This window comes from Pholis gunnellus, assembly GCF_910591455.1.
Source record: "Pholis gunnellus genome assembly, chromosome: 9".
Lineage (NCBI taxonomy): Eukaryota > Metazoa > Chordata > Actinopteri > Perciformes > Pholidae > Pholis > Pholis gunnellus.
The window spans coordinates 14,623,348-14,648,584 of NC_136535.1; the positions used below are offsets into that span (position 1 = coordinate 14,623,348).

The following is a 25,237-nucleotide window of genomic DNA, read 5'->3' on the forward strand; positions in this document are numbered from 1 at the left end:
ATCAGTGTTACCGGTGCAGGTGTTAGCTTGTGGTTAAGGACAGGGCTCTGTTGTCAGGAGCTGCTAAAGCAGTTGCATCATAGCTACCACGTTCTGAGATCAGCTCCGGGACGTCGCCCTCTCCACCATCCCCCTCTGACGATTGCGGCAAGGACAGAGGTAGCCTTTCAGGTGCATGCGCACCTTGCTGTGCAGTGAGGCGTAGATGAAAGGGTTGTAACATGCAGAGCTCATAGCCACTAAATGACAGCAGACTTGTAAGACGTTTATGTAGCGCTTCCCTATGATGTGAAAGTCCGGGTCCAGGTCCAGCAACAGGTTCAGCACCTACACAGTGGCATGGGAAAACTTGTGTTACAGCCCTGGCTGTATTTATTTGCATCGAATCAGAAGAGAGTATTTAAATGACTAATTCTTAAAATACATTGAACTTGAAGTCACTTTTGAAAACACCTGACTAAGTATGTAATTACACTTAGGTTGAATGCTAATACTAAATGACTCCTTGTTAGGCTTTAAAACCTGATAGACATGCGGCAATTTCAACAAATTTGCAACATGCAAGCTGCAATTTATACTGTAACTAGATAATTTCCTCTTTCTCATTTTGGCAATTTAAACTAATCCCTGCAGTACCCTGTGGAATGTGAAGCTGCCACCATTTGTGATTTGCAGGTCAGCAAAGCGCTTTGTGAAAGGGAGCCCCAGGTCCGACTGCAATTTAAAATTCCTCCATTAATATGATGATGAAATCCTAATCTGTTTGACTTTTGCATGGCTCATTGTGGATGTAATGCTGGTTTTGTGAACAGCATGTACCTGATGATGAGGTTCTGTGGTTAATGATGTAGAACATTGTATCATCTTCTGGACAATTAAAGCTTCACTCTCTTTATCTGCTGTTGAGTTTAGGATTTGCTAGCAGATACCAGAATGAAAACGTAAACTCCATGCGAGGCTTAACTCCCAAATGAAAATCTTCCTGAGGATCTAAGACTCACCTGCAGGGGCAGCCAGCACAGGGCGAAAGCCAGCACTGAGGCCACCAGGAGAGTAAAGGTCTTCTTCCTCCTTTGGCTCCAGCGCTGCTGGCTGTGGGATGCCTCCCCAGGTACTGAATAGCGTTTTAGGCTGACAGTGATTGCACAGTAGGATACGCTGACCGACAGCAGCGGGATCATATAGGAGGCAATGAGGGTGAAGCAGGAGTAGAGCAGCCGCAGGTTGCCACTATGTGGCCAGAATTCCTCACACACTACGAGGTCGATGCCATTGGGTCGCAGGTCCATATAGCGTGTGTAAAGAGACTGAGGTGCAGCCAGGGCCAGAGATAAGACCCAGACACCCAGAGTCACTGCACCACAGCCCCATACAGAGATCCTCCTCCGTACCGGGTGAGCTGGGACAGAAAGAGAAAAGAAATAGCATCGATATAAGAACCAAAGCAAGATATTGTTTCACACATTTAAGCCAAAATGTTCATTTGTTTTAAGTGTTGTAGCATCTTCAAATTATTCCTATGGCATACGTTTTTTGTCGAAAAATAATCCTGGTAAAAATGCCTTGTGTTCATTTCAGCCCATCTGAGGTTGAGTAATCAACATGCATTGCTGTCTATGGTTTTTGTATGAAATGCTTTATGGTTCCAAAGAAAGACATTTTCAGATCTACACTGTAAACCCGAATAAGTTACCGGAACTCAAAATAATTGAGGCAATCGATTGCCTCAATTCTTTTGAGTTGATTAACTTAAAAGTCAAAATTTCCCAGAACTTAAAAGGTTGGATGACTTCTACTTGTACCTTTTGATAACAGTTAAATTAAAGTGCTCATTTAGTTCAACTCAAATATTTGCAGTTAATATGACTTACAGTTTTCTGTTAAGGAAACTCAATTATATTCAGTTATTATGACTTAGAATTTCAAGTTTTCAAACCATTGGAATAAGTTCACAGAACTCAAAATTATTAGTTTTATTTCTATACTCTATAGAGTATAGAAATAATTGTATATCCCTTACCTACAACAACATAGCGATCCACAGCAATGGCAGTGAGTGAAAGCACAGACACGAACACTGTGGCACATTGCAGCAAGGGGACCAGGTGGCAGAGGAGTCTCCCAAAAGCCCAGCCATGGCTGTCAAAGGCATAAGACACAGTCAGTGGAACACAACTCAAACACATCAACAGGTCTCCAGCTGCTAAGTTACTAATGAAAAAGTTGGTGGCATTATGGAGTTTCTTGTCAGACAAGATGCAAGCCAATAGGAAGGAGTTTCCAACACCAGCCACGGCCACTACGAGGGAGTACAGAGGCAGGAAGAGAGGTTTGAAACGTAGAAGAAGCTCTATGCCTATGAACATGTCCAGGGGGTCACTGTGGTTGAGTCCTTGGCTTTTGCTGCCTTCTAGTCTTTCTCGTCCTGTTTGAATGCTGGCGTTAGCGGTCACACTCAAATCCCCATCCATGAAGGTATCCATGTCTTTGGAGGCAACCTGAAAATAAGGGAGAGCATGATCAACAATACATCAGTAAGTACTATAGGAAGTAATCAACCAATCAAGGTGTGGCTGTCTTTCAGTAATGTCAGTGACACTTCAATTTGTAACGGTTTACAGTGATAAATTACACATTTCTCCTTATGTTCCAGACCATTGCTTACACCTTCTCATGAGAAATGTTTTGAAGTTTGAAGTTATATATATATTGTCATTTCTATCCAACGCCTTCAAACCACATTCTCATGCAATTGGCTTGGAGGCTTTGTGTAGCTGTTCTCCTCCATTCTGTGGCCTTTAACTTTGGCAGTTGATACTGAGAACAACTGCTCCATGCTCTGAGTACATTTCTGCCTGCATTTCATACGGTTTTTTTCTGATGTCTTTGAATTTGTTGTTGAATGTCAACTTCTCTGGCTTTTGAAAAAATACATCCTGACCTTTGTCAGATCAGCGTTTCCCATATATAGAATTCATTCTGAAGGCCAATAGATTTGCTCTCCCTTAAAGGATTTGTTGTATTTGTTTTTGCTCTTAAAAGGTCTGTGTGGGCAATGCAGTTGAAAGTAAATATTGATAAGATAGTGCAAGTTGTATTGATTAAAAAGTGACTTTCCTAAGCTCCTAAGCTCCTCAATGCAATGCTGTTTTGCAGTAAACCTTTCGAGTTATGAGAGTGTTGTTGGACAGTACGGAGGTATATTATGCTTCAGATGTTTGTAAAGTTACATTTTCCCTTAAACTGCTCCTTATTTTCTGTGAAATGGGTTACCACTAAGTGAAGCATCACTTAGAAAACCCATTCAAATTTCTGGAAATGATCAGGAAAGTGTGTTGTGATTCAGTGTAGTGTATTTTGACATGTAAAAAACAGAATACCACATGCTCCACTTGATCTTTCATTCCTTCATAAGAGACGCCTGACCCAGAATGGGCATCACTTATCGACCTATTAACGGACTGAAAGCAACATAGCCAGTTCCACCCACATCATTTACTGAGGACACTGAGTGCAAAGTCTTCCACGGCACCAGTCATGCCAGACAGGACTTGAAATATAAACAACAACAACAACAACAAAAACACAGAGTCCCTCTGCCTCTGTGTTTTGAATTAGGAAATATCTAGAGGGACACAGCGTGGTTTGTTTTCCTCTGTAACAGGATTGCACCGAGGGCAAGGAAAATAATGGCAGCACAGCAATCAAAGGCAGAGCCAGATCAACAGTTACCAGGGTCCTCAGATAAACTCACAGTAACACAAGCGAAAAACAGAAAACCTAGCTTAGTCTAGAGCCCGATTACAAAACTAGAAAAACCAACAATCTCAGCCGGGCCGCTCGCTGACTAACCGGTTTCAACTATATCCCACCCTGGAGATCTTGGGGAGAAGAGACTCAGCTCCTCTCTCTGCCTGTGCCACAAGATCAGCTTCCCTGCTTGTCATTTGTTCACCTCCCTGATGCGGAGATCAGCTCCGGGTGTGTCTCTGCCCACAGCTGATCCCAGTGCTCTCCTCTGGGAGTGGGTGGAGCCCTCTGGCTGGAATACAGGTACCTCTAATTACCCCGCCCCTCAGTCCCTTACGCCTCAGTAACATTCAGAAACAGTAACCCAAATGTTTTTGACACAATAATATTGCTGCTTATTCAAGAAAGCCAGCAGTTCCACTAAAATGGTTTTGTTTTGTTTGTTCATTTGTTGTGAAGGTAGTTTTATCCCTGACTAAAGCCTGACTAAAGGATTTGGAAGTTAAACATAAGATAACTGGTTGCAATTCAGCTTTATACTGTATGACTGTTTTTTTTAATGTTTCCTAATTTTATTGAACATAAGCTCCTTAAATTCAACATTGAGCATCCACTTTATTCAGATTTATTTTATCTAATTTAATTATGCATGGACATCCTATTATTTTAGGCCACCTGCTGCTGGCGCTTGAAGAAAATGACGAAATCACGATGACCTATCCTCTGGATATCTGTCATTCCAATCTATCCGATGGTTGTTGCAATATTTCAGTCCGGACCAAAGTGGTGGGTGGAAAGAACAAGGAGGACATTGCCATCCCTAGAGCCGCAAACTAAATAATGAGTGGAGAAAAATAACAAATGCAGATGCATGTAAGGCAAGATAGGTCACTGAATGGTTTAATGAGTATGAAAAATATGTGATTCATATGCCATGGCCTTCCCAGGTCTCAACCCAATTAAACGTCAGGAAGATATTAGACCAACACATTAGACAGTACATGTCAGGTAACAACTTTACCTGTTTATACCTAATTTAAACAGCCTCTAAAATATCTTTAAGGAAAGCAGGATTTGTGTGTCTCTTGTTATCAGTGGAATGAAGTCATGTATAACAATCCAGTGATCTCATCTTTTCTAAAAGCAGGGTTATGATTCCAAACGGAGAGCGTTTTAGCACACTGAGAAGCAGCTTCAGATTGCTACGTCTGTCAAAACCGAAACTATGAATGAGAAAAATCTTAGAGTCTGGCATTGTGGAAGGTGGTGACAGGACAGTTAAGGTTTCCCTATCACTGGCTGAATCCATTATTCAGATAGTTGATATCATTTGTTGAAGACGGATCCACTCCAGTCACTCAATATCAGTTTGAGGACATGTTAACATACGTTCAATTCAAAACCTTTTAGTTACCATCACTTGCGCTGCAGCCCTCTGCACTTCAGAGGTAGTGTCTGTCAGTGGTAGCAGAACTCTAATTTGTTATGCACCTGTCCGTGATCACCGCAGGAATATGGTTTCTAATGCCATCTACGCCGTCTACATTATCTGACAGCTTGAGAGAAGCCAACCCTTGCCTAGTAACGCTGTTGCCATGGCCTTCGTGGAAACCATCCAGAAGCTTGCAGCTAATTTCTGAAGCGTGATGAGAATTGAAAGCCCTCAAAATGCAAAAGAGGTACGACTCTTGACAGCTCTCTCACACCTTATTTCGTTTGCTCTCTTTTCCCATCTTTCTTTACATCTGCTCTTTTTTTGCTCTCTCTGACTCACTCTGACTTGTTTGACCCGAGCACTTTATCTGCACTTTGCATTTCCATCACTCTGAGGCGGCTGAGGCATTGAAAGCGAGCTGGGGCCAGAGGCTGGACAAATACGAAACACAAATGAGGTCAAAGCTCATCATAAGCAATTCTGATGAGACGACTTGATGACGTACCTCATTATTTGAATTTGGAATGTAGGAGTCCTGCTCGTTTGATGCAGACCACACATAACGTATGATGGTTTTAAGTGCAGATATTTGGCGAACGGGGAAGAAAAATAGTGCGAGCGCTATTTAACTTTGGATCTCACATTTTGTCACTCTACAGTATCACTCTCCACAACTGAGATGTATGAATTTCTGTTATATGGAAGCAGATACTGGGTGTTTTTATGTGTTTTAAAGTGAGTACACTGAAGATTTCCCACTGCAGCTAATCTTTAACTGCTGGCGAAATGTCATTATCTCTGCTGAGCCTTTCGTTAAGAGAGTTCAAAGCTCTAATAGCATTAACTCTGCCACGGAACAACTTACCACAATTTAAGACGTACAAACACATATGAACATATTTGGACAAGTGCAGCCAGTAGAATAATAAACCCTTGAGCTTTTATGGTTAGTTGTGTGAGGCTGAATGCCAGTCAGCAGAATGTATAATCTTCAAGAATTTTGTTGTGATTGTTGATGCTGCAGCGGAGGGGTAGACCTATTTATTCATTCATCACCATAAATATATGAAATTAATACTTCCCCAATTGCCTAAAACTAGATTTCATGCCAGTTTTATCATTTTCCTGATGTAGGTGTTCTTGTCTCCAGAGGTTGATTTTCGAACAACATAGCTTATAAATTCCACGCTGTTGAGATTTCAGCGCTGCTATTCTGACATACATACAAAAGCAAAATGTTATTGTACAATTAACACACAAGAGGAATGAGCAGCATGATTTAAATATCAGGAGAGTGTGTGTAAATCCTTGTGGGTGTGCTGCCCCAAATACATTGAATTGCTGGGAGATTCTGCACTGTTCATGTCCTATCCATGTGACTTAGTTTAATTCTGTAACAGTGTTATTTGTCTATATTTTGCATTGTACTCCCATATCAAGATGAATTATTCACAGCAAAATCCTACATGTTGTAAAATGTTTTAATAATTATGTGATTTCTTCTTGGTCCTGTCTTAAATGATTACAAAATAGAGTAGTGACACATATTTCAATACATGTGCATATGACACATATGAATTACTTAACTACCCCATAACCTACAAAACACACATATAACAAAGATGCAGCTGCAGTTCGGCCAACACTGCTTCTGCCTTTTTGCTGCTCTGTTTATGCTCCTTTTGAAAATTGCCAGACCTCCTTCAATGTCTACAAATAATGTCTAATTAGCTGTCACGTTTATCCAACCCATGTATGCTGCTTGTATAAGTTGATACTGAATCAGTAACCTGATACTGATTGCAGATAAAACTATTAATAAGACAATTATGCCAAATAAACCACATAAATGACACCTCTTGATTAGGTAAGAAAATTGTGTCTAAGTCCACACTTGTGTGGATGCATATCAAATGTCAATGCATGCAATAAATCATCAGATAGTCATTGAGTTTCTTACCTGTGCAGATGTTTGATATTGAAGATGCTGAGAATATCCCAGTGTGGTGTCACCTTAGTTCAATTAATAAGCTTATTTTCTTCTCTTTTCTTCGTCGCTTTTTTTTTCTTCCCTTCTTTCTAGTTACATTTCTTACATGTTGTGGTCAGCAATGCTTTCCTGCAGCTTATATATAAGAACCCACAGGGGCATGAGGAGTCTGGCAGGGAGATGGTGCTGCCTCACTCAGCACTGAGTGAGAGTGACAGAGGGAGAGAGAGAGAGAGAAAAGGGACCCATATAACCTTTAACAGCTTTGATTGCCTGCTGATTCGTCCACGCCTGAAGAGGATTGAAGGAATTATGAGCAACCGTGTGAAAAAGGGACAGAATCATATTTACTGTGTGGTCTCCTGGGTAAATGTCCAGTTATTAAACTAAAAAAGGCAAATTGCAGATGCATACGCAAGTGAGCGAGGCAGACTTCAGCTCATGCCTCTGCATTATTTTTTCTTTACAATATTACATCGTCCTAAATACAAAATCCCCAAGCACTGTTTTAAAAATATTTTACACATGTGAGGCTTGAGTATGTCTACACCAGGCACTTGGGCTGCCACTCCTCTATCAATTGATTTGGACTGCCTTTTGTAATGTAATGTCCTCTCAGAAGAACCCCTGGTGAGCAGCTATAGTGAAAAGGAACATCTAATAATGTTCAGACCCTCTGCTATTCCTTCATCCCCCTCTCCCTCTATCGTTGGTAAAAGTAGTTCGTTATTGCTATTGTTGAACATGTGATGAGAATCTGACAGTTGAGCTCAGAAATATACTCTATTCTACTGCAACCATTTCACACCACATCAATTTGTGGCCCAATTCAATACAAGACGGACCACTCGATAGAACACGCTACCCTGCCTACACATGAGAGCTTTGAGCAAAGAAAAAAGCTGAGTAAAAAGACACAGATAGGAGAAAGCAATATGGATCGCTAAATTTCAGAGGGATTCTGTGCGACAGGTCTTTTTGTAGAAGCCTAAAAGAAAACTGAATGGTTGATTGGTTTGTCTTGCCCGCTGTGGAAAGCTTAAAGATAAAGGGGAACTGAAAAGACAGAAGTATTCATGGTATTTTTAGCTGCAGGACTTAAAGTAACACTTCCTTGAATATTCAAAATAAACACATAACATCAAGTACATAAATCCAGTTATGACAAGTGTGACAAGCATCAAATGTCAAACATTTTATCCTTCCATCAATTATCATTTTTTGTCTTTGCAAAACCCAAAATATAAGATGTTTGATATACTGTATGTTTATGCATTATGTTTTAAACTGGCCTCTTGAACTGAATATTAATTGTGGTTGCACCAAATGGCTAACAGACACAGTTACAGACTAGCTGGTGAATATAGTGAAGCATTTAGCAGCTAATAAGCCAGATATATTGCCCTCAGGAGTTGGTATTAAGAACATAACTAACGAGTGAATATTGAAAAGTTTGAACCAATAAGGTACCCAAACTGAGAGGTTTTCAGGGGATTAATGGGGTAGAAGCGAAGAAAAACAAAGTTTTGTTCTGTTTGGTCTTTTATTTATTCATACTTTTGTGAAACAAATGATGCTTGTACATCTTTTGGCTTGAACAATTATTAACTATGAATCAAACCCTCTGAGGAGATTACAGGATACATCACTGGTATAACAGGCCTACAAACCTTTTTTATTGTAAAATATGAATCTTAAAATGTTTGGGCAAATGTGATAAATAAAGGTACTGCAGCAGTGTGAAGAGTGTAAGTGTGCTTGCCATTGTTGCACTTGCTCGTGAGACAGAAGCTGCTTTTTATATGCAGTTACATTACAAATCCAGGTTATTTCACAGTGTGTTGAATATTTGAGTTTGATTACTACTGAACTAATGTTTTGAGGGTAAAGCAACGCAGCACATCTGCCTTGCTAAATGTCACTGTCCATCTATCTTTTGATTTGATGCCCCTGAAGGACACATTTTGTAACAGTCATGGCAGATAAGCTCTGACCTCAACGTATCTGTACGTACATAAGCCACCCTCCAGGAACAGAACTCTGTAGAGATGAAAATGGTGAAGGAGGCAAAGGGCAGAGAATTGAGGCGATCATATTATAAAAGATTAGTGGTTGAAGTGAAAGCAGATGAGTGGTGCTTTTAGAGTAGAATAGGTCCAATCACAATTAATAGAAAGATGGAAAAAGCATTTTAGCGCTATTCAACATGAATTGTAGAGTCAATATAGTAGAAAACACTTCCAAGCTGTGTAACAAAGCATGGTTCAAACACTGGCAACCTCTGTGGGTGAAAGCTTGGTAAATATTTCAAGCACTTTCACCAACGCTAGTTTCACAGAAATATTGTAACATTTTACTTTTACGCTATATAACAATTTATTCCATAGTCCATTACCAACGTTCATGATGCATACATTTAATCAATAATTGTTGATTGACGATTTTCAAGAATAATTGTGTACCCCAATGTTGTTTGACTGTTGTGCTAATTGTTAATGTTTGCCCTTCATTTTATGTTCACTGATAGCTTAGCAACTATAAACTGATGCTGCTGCCTGCCACTCATTTTTGTCCAATAAGTCATTGATGGAGCCGGCCGGGGACAGAATAAACTGAGACCCGTCAAACATAATGAACAGGGCATCGATTGGGTTTGAGAAATACTGTGGTTTCAAATGCATCTGTTAGTTCAGGCGCCATTTCTGCCGTTGGTTCTTGTCTGGTAGGCAGAGGGTGGCTGGAAGACTCCTAATTTACTGTTCTGACCATTAAAATGCCTTGCTGCTAGGAATTGCAGTCCACTTTCAAATAATACGCTATAGATCTTTAAAAAATCTATTTGGGGAAACTACTCACTCACCAGTATTTCCCATAGACTGGTGACTCACACTGCCACACACTGCATAATCTGTCTATCGACTATTTTCTTATTATAATAATATACAATTGCATTATATCATGTTGATTAACTGGCAGCGCATACAGTGCCATAGGCCATTTTCATGGCAGCCATTTTAACATGTCACAGCAGGGTAAACACAGGTGTAAACGATCAAATTAATATATGATCCGGGTCTATTTAGTGTGTCACCATTCCAGTGAGCCAGCATGCATAATAGGTCCTGACCCAATGCAACATGGCCATAATTAATTATATTAATTACACTTGTGTTTACCCTGCTATGACATGTCAAAATGGCTCCTGTGAAAAGGGCATTTTCTCAGGCTAGTAGACACTGTTGTGAAATCAGTCTGTTCACTCCCACTCACCAGACTAAAAAGGTTAAAGCTGTGGCCAATCATGGCCAACCCTGAAACCCCCACAAATTACCCTACAGATGAATCACCACATCTCTAAAAAAGTAATACCTTCATGAATATTTATTGCAGGACTGTAATAACGACATTTCAATCAGGAGAGGCAAGTCTATTTACAAATGTGATGTTAAACTCTTGACATAGTCAGCAGCAAGATAACTCCCCCATCATGGAGTCCAGGCGCTGGTGGTGGATAATAAGGCTGATAGAATAATGAGTGAGCATGCATGAGAAGTGAATGGCAGATGTATGATAAATAAACTACAAGCCTAAGAATACAAGAGTACAGTCTTCCTGACTGAACTTACGCTAGAGCTTCATTTCAAGAAGGTTGTGCTTCGCTGTGGCAATTGTGTGGTAGCACTAATGGGGTTTGAAGAATGCATCTTCAACACTTGCAACAGTTTCAGTTTGGGAACAAACACACACAACCTAGAAATCAAATTTCCTCCAGGATTTCTGTAGATTTGGGGAGAAGTCCCAGTAAATACTGTGACCTCAATTCTTGCTATATAACCTTATGATTGTATATGAGTGCAACTTTTAGTCAACCTTAGCCAGATTGTATTTGTTTGCTGTATGTGTATGTGTGCTGTTGCTTTAACTGCCTGATTATTTGTGTTTGACCTGCATCCTGTAATATTACCCTCCCTCCTACCTCAGCCCCTGGATCTGTCTGCTTGTTTTGCCTGTCTGGTAACAACTAAGCGTGTAAATTGAACATTAAATCTGCTTTTTACTCTGTTAACTTCACGAATCCTGGCAGAAATACTTTAAACTTAACTCTGTGCCAAAATGCCCAGCAATGAACATCCTCATAGCTGAATACTATAGTACAGACCTTTATCCAGTTATTCTTATGGACCATGATGGATATGATATATCTTTCAGAAAATTGCAATCATAATTTTTTTTATTTATCAAAAAATGTTTTGCCTTCTTCCGGGTATGTCTAGAACTCATACGGAGAAGTGGGTTTAATCGATCTGCCAGATATGATGTTTTCATTGTGTTAGTCTGGAAACCTGCTCCTGTGTGAAGCTTCGTTTTCTCCATCTGGCTGCGGGGCAGATTGGTTCATATTGTGATTTTTCATCAAAACAAACACAACTGGAGGAGGCAATTCAACAGGAAAAATAAACCTCAAACATGATGGAAGATCAAATTTGTCTTGTAGAACATTTGCCATTAGATTAGATTAGATTATGTCTTGACAGGTGAAAACAGCAATCATCCGATGGTAACCTTTGTTGCCCTCACTTCATTCCTCAGCATTCAATTTGTTCTTTGGTAAAATATTTAGTTGAATTTAACCAAGAATTGGAGGTCAGTGGTAGGAGATTTTATTTTATGTTGGTGTGGGTATTTATGTGTGTATACAACTGTACCAATATGCTGTTACAGTATATCTATTATCACTATATATACTGCAGTAAAATGAGATTTAATGTTAATGCAGTGACGATATAACAATCTTTGTTAGCAAGAAAGACAAAATGTAAATATAGTATGACATTTGACTGGGAAATCTGCAGAACACATAAATCCCATCACAACCTGCTTGAGGGGCAAAGTTGAGCATGTGTGCAGATGAGTTCAAATGAGAGCAAAGAGAGAAAAGATACTTCAAAGATACTTTAATTATATTTCTTTCACTTAAATTGTGTATCATCTACAACATCTGTAACAAAAGGCTAACAGTTATGGATGGACTCTAGTTTGTCATTTCAAAACACAGAACAAGTTAATTTGGCATACTTTAAAATATATTAGGATAAAAAGATGAGACGATTTATTGTTGTATGATGTGACGATGTATTTTACATGTCTGTCCTTCTCTAAATCCCAGTGCATTCATATTCCTTTTTAAGGTACCAAGTTTTTAAAGGAAAAACATTTTTTTTATTTTAATATCACAGGTTTTTGTCCTTGGTTGGCTTTGAATGCATGGTAAGTCCAGACAATTCTTCAGGCTGTCATCAGATCAGTAAGCAGTGGAGGAAAGTGAGATACTATGGAATGAACATTTTAGATGTATTTCAAAGGCATAATTTACAGAACAGTATCTTATTAAGGAAAGGATGAAAACAAAAATAAATGAATGAAAACAAATCAGTTATCATTATCAGTGTTTTGAATGAGTATCAACATCCTAAATAGATAAAATACTTCTTAACGAGATAAATCTTTGATCAGTAAAATGTCACATGCATTATGATAAAGACAGCATGCAGCACAGGGCAGTCCTATTATTTGTATTGTCCACTGAGGAAGCCCTTCCTCAGACTGTACAATGCCTCCTCCTTAGTGATCTTCTCCCACTCCTCTGGAACCTCTGCTCGTTCCTGCTCGTACTCCTTTGCAAACCTCTCGTTGAACCTCGCCAACACATACCTGTAAATTAAAGAATATTTAGTTAATGTAGGGATAATTTGCACACAAGAAAAAATATATACTGGTACAATATATACTGCCACAAGAACAGATAATGTAAGAAAACATTATTATTGAAGCCTCAATAAACCACACATTACCTCCAGTAAGCACTGGGCATCTGGCTGTTTGGGTCCTCAGGGGAGATGCTCCCGTCTGGGTAGAGGGAATGGAGGTCCCAGCCTGCCACAGACATCCCGTGTGTGCTCTTGACTGGGTTGCTTTGGGCCATGCTTTCAAGGCAACTGATACAGGACAGAGAACCAGAGTCATGGGGCAACACACCTTTGGGCCTGTGGAGCAGAGCCCTGTGCAATTCATGGCCCCTCTCTTCCAGCTCACATGGAGCTCTGCAGAGAGGACATTGCTGGTCACAGCCTCTCACTCTGTTAAAGAGGGAGTCTTGGGGCTGAATTGGGAGGCACTGAAGAATTTGGGTGGTCTCCACATTTTGGGAGAACTCCTGGGCTAGGTCCAACCGCATTGCCGCCAATAACTCCATTAGACATGTGACAAAGTGATCCCATTTTGTGGTGATACTGAAGAAAGGTCCATCCAGCGGGGCCCTGGTCACATCCACATCTCCATCGCTCTCTAAAGTGAGGCACACTCTCTCCAGCAGTGGCTTTGTATCACTCAGCACTCCATTGGTACCTTCTGCTGTTTGACTCACTGCTGCTGCTACCTTTCCTATAATTTCTCCAAGTCTTTGATGCCTCCATTTATCAAAGTTGGTTGATTCAGAGAGGTGAGCCATCACTTTCTCCTGAATCTTCCTCACTCTGAAGTTTTCATAAGAAAGCAAATATTCCAGAATGCTCTCAAAGTTGTCCTCCTCTATCAGCTCCTCCAGCAATTTTTGATGGAAGGCACGTGGGGACTGAAACTGCTGGACTTTACTTTGGATCTCTTCGACGATACGCATCCCTAATGGTCTATGTATGTAATCCAACACTGTCGGTTTGATGACCATGGAAGTAAATGCTTGAGCCACCCTCTGGCACTGGTCTCTCTTCCTGAACTGGTAGGTAAACTCTGCCAAGTATGTGCTCTTGGTCACAGTAATACATGTCAGAAGCTCACTGTCTTTGGCATAGCGGTCATGTAGTTTTTGAAAGTCTTGGCATGCAGCCCTACAGACATAAACTTTGAGATCCACCTCAAAAGCTGATCTGATTTCTATGGATGTTTCTTTCAAAGCTTTTTCAACATTTTCTAACAGTTTTGTGATGTAGCTGTCAGAGAAATCAGCTGGTAAGATCAATTTATCTGCGACAAATTGCTTGTATTCTTCCATTATAGTACATGCTACCTGTTGAGCTTCTAACCTCTGTGGTCTGTTGTTGTCTTCAAACATGTGCTTTAATCTGCTGCGGTATCCAAAATGCTCATCAAGCACTTGGAAGCTAGATGTCTGATTTTGGTCGATGACTTCAAGTTTTTTCATGTGTTTTTGGAGACCACAGTTTATTAGATTATCTTTCAAAATATTACCCACTCTGTCAGTAATATCATCTGTTTCTGAAGGCCTGAAGTCGAAGTTGGACAGTGTCTTACTCCACACACCCTCAAACTCCACTTCTATTTCTGTATCTTGAAGGAGAACTTTGGTTGACTTGCTGTTCTCTGCAAGTGCACGTAGCATTGATTCCTGTTCTTTTTCCAGTAAGGCCTCAAATCTTTCCAACTGTGTTGAAGAACAATGGCTCTCATTGACTTCACCCAACCTTTGTATTGTCTCTTCAGTTATTCGCCCCTGAAGGTCATCCATATTGCTCATTAGGATTGGCCTGAATGTGTTCATTTTTAGAGGGTTGTCTTTCATCAGATAGGCCTCTACTTTTGACCTGAGTTTGTCCACCTCTGTTTTGACTTCATCTGTGGCTTTGATCTTCAACTCGCTCAGAAGGCCATTTTGGATCACAGCTTCTAAAGCCTTTGCGGCAAAGATTTTCTGTGTTGCCCCCTTAAGCCAGCTTTCCATGTATTCCAGGAAACTATCCTCCCATTGCGAAATCTCTGTGCACAGTAAAGAGAAGGCTAAAGCTATGTCAGTATTTTGTAGACCAATGGAGAATGATTCTGCTTTCACTGCATCCCAAACAGCACTCAAACGACTCATGAATTCAGGCAGACCTGTGGCTTCAGACTTAGCTGCACACTTCTTCAATGCCCCAAACAGGTTCTGCTTAAGCTTTAACACAGCATTGCTATACTGCTTATCAACTGGTTCAGAGAGGGACATATTGTACCAAGGCCCTTTGACATGGGTGATACAGCTTATGGTCTTTGCATACTGGTTGTCAGCAGTGCTAGTTCCTCTGTCCCCAGTCTCAGTCTGAAGCATATCCGATACACGCCTTAGCTGTGATGCTTGTATTAAGCTGTTTATTTCTTCATCCTGGGCCAGGAGTTGGCAAATGGGCATGGAGCCACATTCTTTGATGCGTAGAAGAGCATTGATCATGACAGTAAGGTTAGTCTCAAACTCAGTACCCACATGTGATGAGATATTCTGCATTAAAACATCACTCAATGCTGTTGCAACAGTGGCCATCTCGTTGTCGTGGATCAGCATGTTTCTATTGTTGTCAAGAGACATTGAGCAAAGACCTTCCACATCAATTAACAACAGAAAATCACACTCCATATCCTTTCTGAGGTTATCGGGAAGATACAGGGCAACCATGTACACCCCTCTAGTGGATCTCTGCCTTCTATCAGGAAATTTCACCCCAAACAGTGCAGAAAGAACCTCAGCATTCATACCATGATGTACTCCAAGGTTTGTCAGCACTCGAGTCCTGCACTGTTCTTGAGGTAGGCGACGTTTGAGCTCTGCAAAGACACAGCCCAGCCAGTGGATGGGAATGTGTGAGGCATCTCCATCCATTAGTTCAAGTGGAATCCCATAGATCAGAAGGTCTGTAGCTAAGCTAGGGAGACGCAACACATTGTGGCTCCCACTCCTGGGGCTGATGTGTGTTAGTTCAAAAATTAGGCCCATCTCACGCAAAAAGTGCTCAAGCCCCAGCGAGGACAGATCAGTTTCCATAGTCTGTGATCTTGAGTCGCAATCTGAAATTTGTTCTTCACCCTGAATCTCCTTTTTGTTGGATGTCACATCTAACTGCTGCTCTTTGACTGGATCAGTGCAGTTTTTTTCAGGCAGCTCTTCAGTGTTTTCCTCTTCAAATGTTGAATCTGTGCAGAAACTATCACTGTCTGTTGGGGAGTCATTGGCTCCATTTTGGAGCGCATCAGAATGTTCTGACATTTCATCTTTCTTTTCTGTCTGTAGGTTTATGAATAGATCTTGTGGACTGCTTAGTTTTTTGATTTGCTTCGACCGAAGCCTCAACTTCATCCAACTGAGGAAATAAGTCCTCTCCACTTTGTCTGTTGTGAAAAGCGCATCGGTGAAAATATTCATCGCTGGAGTCATTTTGTAGCTGCTCAACTCCACCAAGATGTCTTTCTTTTTTTGTTGAAGTTGTGGATCAATTTCTATTCCTTCTTTCCTCTGTTTGCTCTCCTCCTTTTCTATTTCAGCAAGTTTACTCCACAAATGCCCTTGCAAAGGAAACTGTTTTTCCCTAAATTGAGCAGATCCCTCATCTAAACCTTTCAAAACTTCATCCACTGTGGCCATTGCCTTTTTACAGACCACCCCTTCATCTACATTAAGGCCTAGCTCCTCTGCTAATTTCATTGCTGCTTCAAGTGAAACAAGTTTCAATTCATCTGGTAACATATCTTTCAGGGTGTCACACAGCCTATTAGCCAGTTCCTCCTCGCTCAAATCTCTACCTTGCAGCACTGATACTCCAGGAAGCGACATGTATTCTTCAAAGTTCTGATCGACAAACCCCACAACGCTGTTCTCATTCTTCTCAGCATCTGATAGGTCAATCAATATGAGCTTGCTTACCGTATCTTTGCAGGAGGCAAGAAGTTGTTTTTCTTTCTCGCTAAGATTCCCACAGAAAACAACCACAGCTGAAGACGCTTGACATAAGAGGCTGAGGTATTTCTCCTGTGTACTGGCATTGCCACGGAGGTTAGAGATGACTACAGGGACAGGAAAGATATCTCTTGCAGTGTCTCCTGTGGGTAGATACCATCCAATCTCCACCAGGCCATTGGAGAGTCTTCGGGGCAGCTGTCCTCCATCCATTCCCCTGTGGAGGAATGTGTCATGGGGAGATCTGAGTCCACTTATAACATTGTTTAGCACCTGTGACTTAGAGACACCACTATGACCAAGCTTCACACAAGAAACCACTGGCATGTATGTACTTGCCAAATCCCCTTCGTGGACCTTCTTGTTATTATCTGGAAAGTGAGACCTCCACTGGCCAACAGCCCCTCTCAAAGGCCAAAGAAGGAAGCGACTGGGTTCTTCTGGATTTATATTTGGAAGGACCAGAGGCACAGCAAATTGGCATTGCAACATGCGCACAGTCATCTCCTGCTGAAGGAAAGTGTTGGCAGACATAAAGACAGCTGTAACTAGATCAAGGGGGTTGATGGCACTCTGGCTTTCTCCGCCAATACCATCGATCATCTCCTCAGGGGCTTTGTTGCCGTTATTCAGAACATCATGCAAAGGTTTGCAACAAGGACTCCGGGCATCTGGGCTAAGCAGCCAAAGGCGTTGAAGGAAAGCATTTGGTAGATCCTTGGGCTCTAGAGGGGTTTGATTCTCCAGAGTCCAAGTGCTGATGTCTAGCATAGATGCTGGGTCCAGTGGTGTAGTCCAGAAGGCCTCTAATCCCAGTTTATTTAGGACCTCTGCCTGGGAATTGTTCTTAGGGGGTTCTGTTTGAAAAAGAATCAATCATTTAACATGTGGATAAGCCATATATTTAAAACGTTCATGGTAATGATGTTTTATCTAGATAAATGTAGAATTCAATTTCATATGGTCAGGGAAAAAAAAGTTATACCAGTTTAAATTAAGTGCAAACATTGTTTTTCTTTGTACGAATGAAAGTTGCTTTTGTTTTTGTTGAAAATTTGAAAAGAAAAACAGAATACTTTTAATTAGACTTGCACATAATGTGAAATCTGTCTTTAAATATACACTTGTACTGAGTGCTTGTCCATCCTTAATTTGTGAAGTAATTTCTTCAGACTACTTTGAATGAAGAGTAACAAGATACTATGATTTTTAAAGAAATAGTAGAAAAATCAAAAAATTCATAATCAAACTAAATACTTTTCCAATTTATTTAGTCAATGTAATATGTTGTTAAATAGGACAGAGGGGAATTAAAAGTTATTGTTTTTAACATTTTATAAACAGTAAAAGCACATTAACTAACTATTCATTACATTTTACCCCAGTCTCAGCTACACCGGCAAACAAAACAGCTCGGTTCCTTAAACACACCATCCATCCCATGGTGCCATTAATATCCAAATTTACATTTGCTGTCGCCAACCCAATTAACATTAATGGGTAAACACATTAAAGCGTTCAGTAATGCAGGGCTTTTAACCAAGCACATTCCTCCTGGCTTGTCTGTTCCATCTCTTTTTGTTTTCAAACCAGGGCAGTCACAGGAGGAAGTTCAGACAAAATGTATTTCTGCCTTTTTCAGTAGAATGCAAATGTGTCGATTAGCTGAAGTTTAGGGGAACACAGACGGTGGCATGGATTGTTGCATTTGAATAGGTGCCACTGATTTGTATGGAGAACTGCACACCTATAGCCCAAAACATGTGTCAATTGTGCCAATGAATGAGAAAGTATTTTTGCCATTTATTTCTGCTTGTAAGCCTCCCCTCAAAATTGTTAGGTGGGTGTTTTCATCAATTCATCTTAATTAATGAATACACAGAATACACAGTTACGTTAAAAAAATAGTCATTTAAAAAAAATGAAATACATGGTTCTACATCATCTAAATACCAAAAGGAAACATACTTTTCTTTTTGCTGCTCAGCCTCTTAGGGAGCTTCACTGACATGATAAATCCAGCTGAGTGACTCTCCTCAAAGATTTAAATCAGTAATTCTTCTCTGGTCAGGCACATCACGAACAATGTGGAGCGTTGGCTGGAAAACTGTGGTAAAAAATCACAACATAAACATTACTGGCATACAAACAGGCACAAGACAGTCAAAAGTACCTTCTAGGACACAGAAGTGTCCTAGAAACAATTAAGGGAGAGTATTGTAGCTTGCTGTCTCGGGGGACTGCTCATTGTGAATAGTGGAGGCTGGTTTGTCCAGACTTCTTTTCCTGAAATTATTTCCTGAAGCATTCTTCTCCATGTTAAATTTCTTTCTTTTTTACTTCAATAAAACTTCAACCATGACAGACTGAACATGATATGTTCATATAGTGGCCTCTCCTCAGATCAGGAGATGGATTAAGTAAATAACTGATCAACATTTAAGTGACTCCCTTATACAGCAGTTAAGCTTAAAGCTTGCAATAATTTGATTCCAATTTACTCTCGGTAACGATTTAGCTTTTTTACACAAAAACAAAGTTACAAAGGGTTTCCTGTATCGTGAAATGCACATACAGTAGACTGCGGGTTTAGTTCATATTTCTTCTGAAATAAGAGAAAAAGAAGAAGATCATCAACGGTCCAGTCAGCTAAATTCCTTCACTGAATCTGCTATATCTTCAACTTGGCCTAGATATAGTGTTGGATGTGCACGCAACCCTTCTGCACAAAAACAACATTTCTCCTCATGCAACAAGTTTGCAATTTCATGTATTATTTCTCAAACAAGACAAATATATTAATGCTATTAATGCAATTATTCCAATATCTGGTAAACATATTCAAACGCTGCCATGCAAGGTGCCACCTGCCCATCAGGATCTGAACTAACCACTCACACACCTATGACACAGCCTTCTGGAGGACAGCCAGCTCTTCCTCTGAGCCACAGCCACTAGCTTTGTGTTGGTGCCTGTGTTGGTAGAATTTGTATTAAAAATCATACTTTTCTTACCTATTTCTCCACACAAAATGGCTTGGTAAATGAAGTATCCTTTACATGTTTTCTGTCACCACTGCTGTGGTTGTGTCTCTCAGTCAGGACAGCTCTTATACCCGTCTGTTCAGTGACACTTATCTAATCCTAAGAACAAAATGAACATCAGTGTTACGCACATAGACTAAACTCATAAGGGCATACTTGGACAAGAGTAAACAAGTGTTATCAGTCATCATGCGAAACATTTTTACATGACAGGCTTGATACTCAGATAGCAGCAGGTGGTGTCTGTCTTTCACAGTGCAGTGTACGGTCAACGTTTTTCACTGACACCTGTGCAACGTTTTATCATCGGCCTGCAGGGGTCAGACGCAAGGCTGCAGACAATGACGCACACAAACCTAGTCATGTATGATCTCTCAGATCTATCTGATTACTTTGAGTAGCTGGCATACTGACGCTCCCCTTTATTCATAGAAAGCTTATTCTCCTTATAACCTGCTCCCTCTAGCCTCACCTTTGAGTAATGTAGAAACCCCTGTTGCATAATCGTTTAGTCTTAAGGTGTTTGAATTTCAAGTGAATGAGAGTACTTACAGCTAGAGACAATATCTTGTACTTAAACTTTAACTTTATTGTCCCAAAAGATGTGTCATTAAACACACACACACACACACACACACACACACACACACACACACACACACACACACACACACACACACACACACATACACACTCATACACACACACACATCATGGGACTACACTAATTACAATAGAAAGCAGGGATTTTAAACATAAAAGCAATGAATTAAATGTTTTACAGATTTTACACCAACCCTACAAAATGCAGAATCATACATAATTTCTATTTCTATATTTATTTTCTATTATTAAGCATTTATTACCAACATTTATTATCAAAATGAAAAAGCACAACAGGCAAAGGGATTGTTCATAACCTACCACAAATGTGTTCTTGATAATGGTTTATAAGTGATCTATAAACCATAAGTAAATTATGTATTAATTATAATTAAAGACTTCAGCTATAACTCATGAATACAAAAACATATTTAAAAGTAGTACCTTTATAGATAGATAGATACTTCATTCATCCTGCAAGGGGAAATTTGTTAAAATGTCAACTTGTTTGAAAGTTTCTTCCTGATTCACACCGGTGTAAGACGTCGGCTTGTTTAATTAGCAAGCAAGACATTTGAACTTGAAGGAAAGCAGAGCAAATTATCAGTTAGGCTTATTCTTGTTTTAATCCAATTTGGGATTAAAATGAACAAAAAATAAAAACCTGATCTGCTTCTTCTGCCTGAGAGGTGAAAGCACACCTGATGGATAAGTGTTGTGCAAAGGAAAAGATTACGGCTTCTCTATTTCTGTCCCGCAAAGCTCTTTAGCAGTCTTAGAGACAGTGTGAATGAAGTCCGTGTGCATGTGTATGTATGTGTGATTGTGTGTTTCTGAGAAAAGTTGTGTGAGAGGACATACTTCACACTGTGTGTTCAATTGTCCTACCCCTGAGTAGCCTGGTGTTGCATTCCTGATTGCTCGGATTCTTTCAGCAGGACTGAGGAAAGTTAGCGAAAACCAAGGACATTAAGGAATAACAGAAACACAAAAGGAATAGTGGTCAAGATGTTGATCACCATGCTAACAGCCATGTACATGGTGGTCAAAGTCGTAGAATCGGTAAGATGATTATAATGATCGAGAAAATAGAATTAGAAATTCAGTTGATTGTTATTTAGTTTGTTTTTTAATGTATTGATTGTTTTATACTAATATTCTGGTTACTTTAAACATTAAATATCATTAAATATATATTCAATATTAAAATATACTAATTAAAAATATTAGAATAGAAGAAATACACTGATGGATAAAGTGCTGTGTGTTTTTGCTGCAACATAACATTGTGGTTTTCTCACCCAGCAGGTCAAGAGTGTCTAATATAAATTAGGTTTATATAGACGGCTTCATAATGTGATTATGGTGAGGTTAAAACAGACAGTCAGTGTCAAATAAATCAGGATTTGATTGACATCAAAATAGTATTAATGCGATTGTTACACCAAAGTTTTAATGTGCAGTATTATTAAACCTTATTCATCTCTGCTAATTATGTTATTATCATGTTTCTTCAGTAGGCCAAACTGTACTGAAAATGTAATGTTTTTATTTTTTTATTTTATTTTATACGTTAAATGTGGGGAGTGATATGGGAGAGAGGTAAGTTGAGTGGTGAGGTTGCTTATGTTTCTCACTTCAACTCACACGTAGGCACCTCTAACTCAAATTCCTGTTCCCTTTCAGATAGGGGTGCGGTTTGCACGTCAACAGGACCCTTTGCCTTACATGGTGTCCCAGCCTTTGCCGTGGCAGATTCACTCAGTGTCACACAGACGGAGGAGCAGCAAAACAGACGAGGTTAGTTGTAATGAGATCTGTACCTCAGTGGTGTCACACACATCACCATGCTGACGCACCAAGGCGATTTATATCTTACAGTTAAACACTACACACAATCATCCTGCACGTGACATGAGTCATGCACCAAAACCACATCCTCTCAACTGGAGTTTTTTTAGGGTTCAGTTACAAAAAGAGACGTGAAACCTTTTTCTTTTCTTGCAATTCCACTTCCCGCTTGGCTGTTATTTTACTTGTAAATTAGCACTTATTTTTGGTTATCTTATGGTAAGACAGAGCATGTGGAAAGTTTAGCGGTCAAGCTTGATTGAGCCTGTGAGCATGGTAACGTGTTCTGTGTTTGCTTGTCGTTTCTCAGAGGACTGCAAAGGAAAGAAATAAGATGTAAAAAACAGAGTTGACTTTTGGTGCCTCTGGACTGAAACAGAACCACTCAAATATTCCAATAGAATAAAATAAAGTTGAGTGCATTACACTCAAGTTAAACAATGACCTTTTGGCCCAAAGGAAATCAATATTCGTGAATCAATAACGTCTTGCATGCAGATCAATACTGTCCACAACTGGAGCTATTTGTTTTTTCCTGAGGCTTTCATTATGGATTCCTGAAACAAAAAGCACATTTCAGTCCAAACTACACACTTCTGATGAGCCCAGAAAAATATAACATAACGCACAGAGGCAGAGGTGAATAAAGACATTTTGTCCCCCATTCAAAGTTCACCTTAATGTCTGGTAAAAGGAGAGACTGGACCTCATTGAGCCAGTGTGTGGGACTGAGCGCTAAACTGTCTAACTCAGCCTCTGGCTTCCTTGCCGCTGCTCCGCTTGAGCTGTAATCTCAATCAAGGAGATTTGTGTTTGACGTCATCACACCAACTGCAGAAAGAAAGGACACACACAGGTGCAATCAAACATTACATTCACACGTGCACATTCATTCCTTAAGTACTGCACATTTTGTACAGCTGATATAGAGAATTTAGCAAAAGTTATTGTAATCTGTTTGTATGCATCTGATTTTGTACTGTCAGGGGTATGTGAACAATGTTACATTCAAGTTCCAGATAAGATTGTAACGTTGTTATTCCTGTCCGGTATCTCATGCATCTTGTCTTTTATTTCCTTCTGAGCATTAGTGAGTGTGTCTCCTAACACAGTTGAACTGCTTCATTCACAGTTTGATGGCTTCAGGAGGAACAGCATAGGCGTTTATAGAAAGAGTAAGTAACACTGTTAATACATTTTTCTGCAATATTACTTCATCTTAAAGTTACTTGATTCAAATCAAGTGTCAAATCCGACTGACTCAAACTTCAACCAGTTAAAGTAGCCCACTTGAATAAATGGCTAATATGAAAACAATGTGTTTGGACTTAATCATAGCTACAGCCTATGTGTCCATGGCTATTGCCTCAGCCTCTCTGGCTATCCCCTGTGTCCTGTCGTGCTCAGACTCCAATGCCAGCAATGGGACGTCCACCATGCCCGCTGTTCCTCCGCTCAGCCCCGTTGAAGTTGAGAAGGCCGCTGCCACCATCCAGACCCATTTTAGGAAGTTCCAACAGAAGAAACATAAGAACGGCAAGTAGATGGACATAGAGGGATGGCGGTACCTGTACTGCAAGTCTGGGAGACAACAGGAAGCAGGTGGGGCTGTATGTGGATTCGACAATGGATGAACTCTGTGATAACACACGCATATGATCAGTCATATTCAAAAGTACATACAGTCAAAGCTCCTGGATTAATGGCACAGTATAAACAATAAAATAACAGTAATAGCTTACATTTCAAACAGCGTATGGTCATAATATCTACGATTCTATGTGAAATATGTATTATAATACAGTGTACATCTGAATGAATGCTAGTTTTTAAATGCTGTGACGATGCGAGTATGCTGTAAATATATATATAACCAGTGTTTGAGTGTATTAGTAAGGAAGAAAGATCTGTAAACATGTGGGTCTTTCAAAAACAAATTGTACCAACCTGTTAATAAACTCCACTGTAAGCCTTTGCTGTGTTTCATTGCAGAATGATGCCCTCTAGTGTTTCAATCAGGTTCTGAATTATATTAACGTCATGTCCAGGTGTTGATAGAATATTAGCCTTTGTTGCATATATATATATATATATGTATATATACTTCATGGTTGTGAAATAATGAATAACAGCATCACAGTTCATAAAAAGATAGCTTTATTGCACAAGGTGTTGAGTACTCTTTTTCTGTTTTTGTTTGTTTTCATAGAAAAGAAAATGTAGAGTTAAACACAAGCAATTGCAAATTGAAGCAATGTTTCCCCATAAAAGTTTAAGGAACAACATCTGCATTTTTAAAATGTTTTAATTAAACCCCTTTTTAAATTGTTAAATTCACCATTTCCCTTTTTTTAATAACCAGCAAAATTTTCAGAACATGCAATGCTGCCGTCCTCCTCCCACCCCCCGCCCCCCAAAAAGTGGAATTTAAAAAAGGCAAAATCTAAATCAAGCAACCTGTGACAAAGTAAAAAATCAAAATCAAAAAAAGATTAAAAAAAAAATAAAATCAAAAAAGAGACAATGCAACCAAATGTCCTGAAAAAGAAGAAATAAATATTGTTAACTATGCATGGTCCACTCTGATCGATAAATCAAGATAAAGCAGTGTCTGTATAGTTCTATAGTTTTTCATTAAGTCCTCTTCTGTTTCATTACAATAACGTCAGTTCAAAGTTTACATTGTGCCCTGGTTTCTAGTGAAGATGTCGAAAATAGTACTCATTTATACAAAACACTTTCCTATGTACACACGTTTCCTATTATGGATAGAAATAATGTTTAATAAGTGGGCAAGGGGTCCAGTGAGAGGGGAAGATCTGATTGGTTGAGCAGATGTGGAAAAGGTT

At 39.7% G+C, this 25,237-nt stretch overlaps 2 protein-coding genes across 2 annotated transcripts; both read right to left on the bottom strand.

The window, feature by feature from the left end:
- Positions 1-99: 99 nt before the first annotated feature.
- Positions 100-2,483, bottom strand: LOC306700782 (prolactin-releasing peptide receptor; the record flags this gene model as incomplete). The annotated part of the gene is made up of 3 exons (XM_079165894.1): positions 100-327; positions 1,002-1,399; positions 2,021-2,483. 3 exons carry the CDS (start codon positions 2,481-2,483, stop codon positions 100-102), a joined length of 1,089 nt encoding a protein of 362 aa, XP_079022020.1.
- Positions 2,484-12,742: 10,259 nt separating this feature from the next.
- gvin1l2 (GTPase, very large interferon inducible 1-like 2) lies at positions 12,743-18,901 on the bottom strand (the record flags this gene model as incomplete). The annotated part of the gene is made up of 3 exons (XM_079166470.1): positions 12,743-12,887; positions 13,028-17,747; positions 18,859-18,901. The coding sequence occupies 3 exons, from the start codon at positions 18,899-18,901 to the stop codon at positions 12,743-12,745; spliced, it is 4,908 nt and encodes a 1,635-aa protein (XP_079022596.1).
- Positions 18,902-25,237: the final 6,336 nt, after the last annotated feature.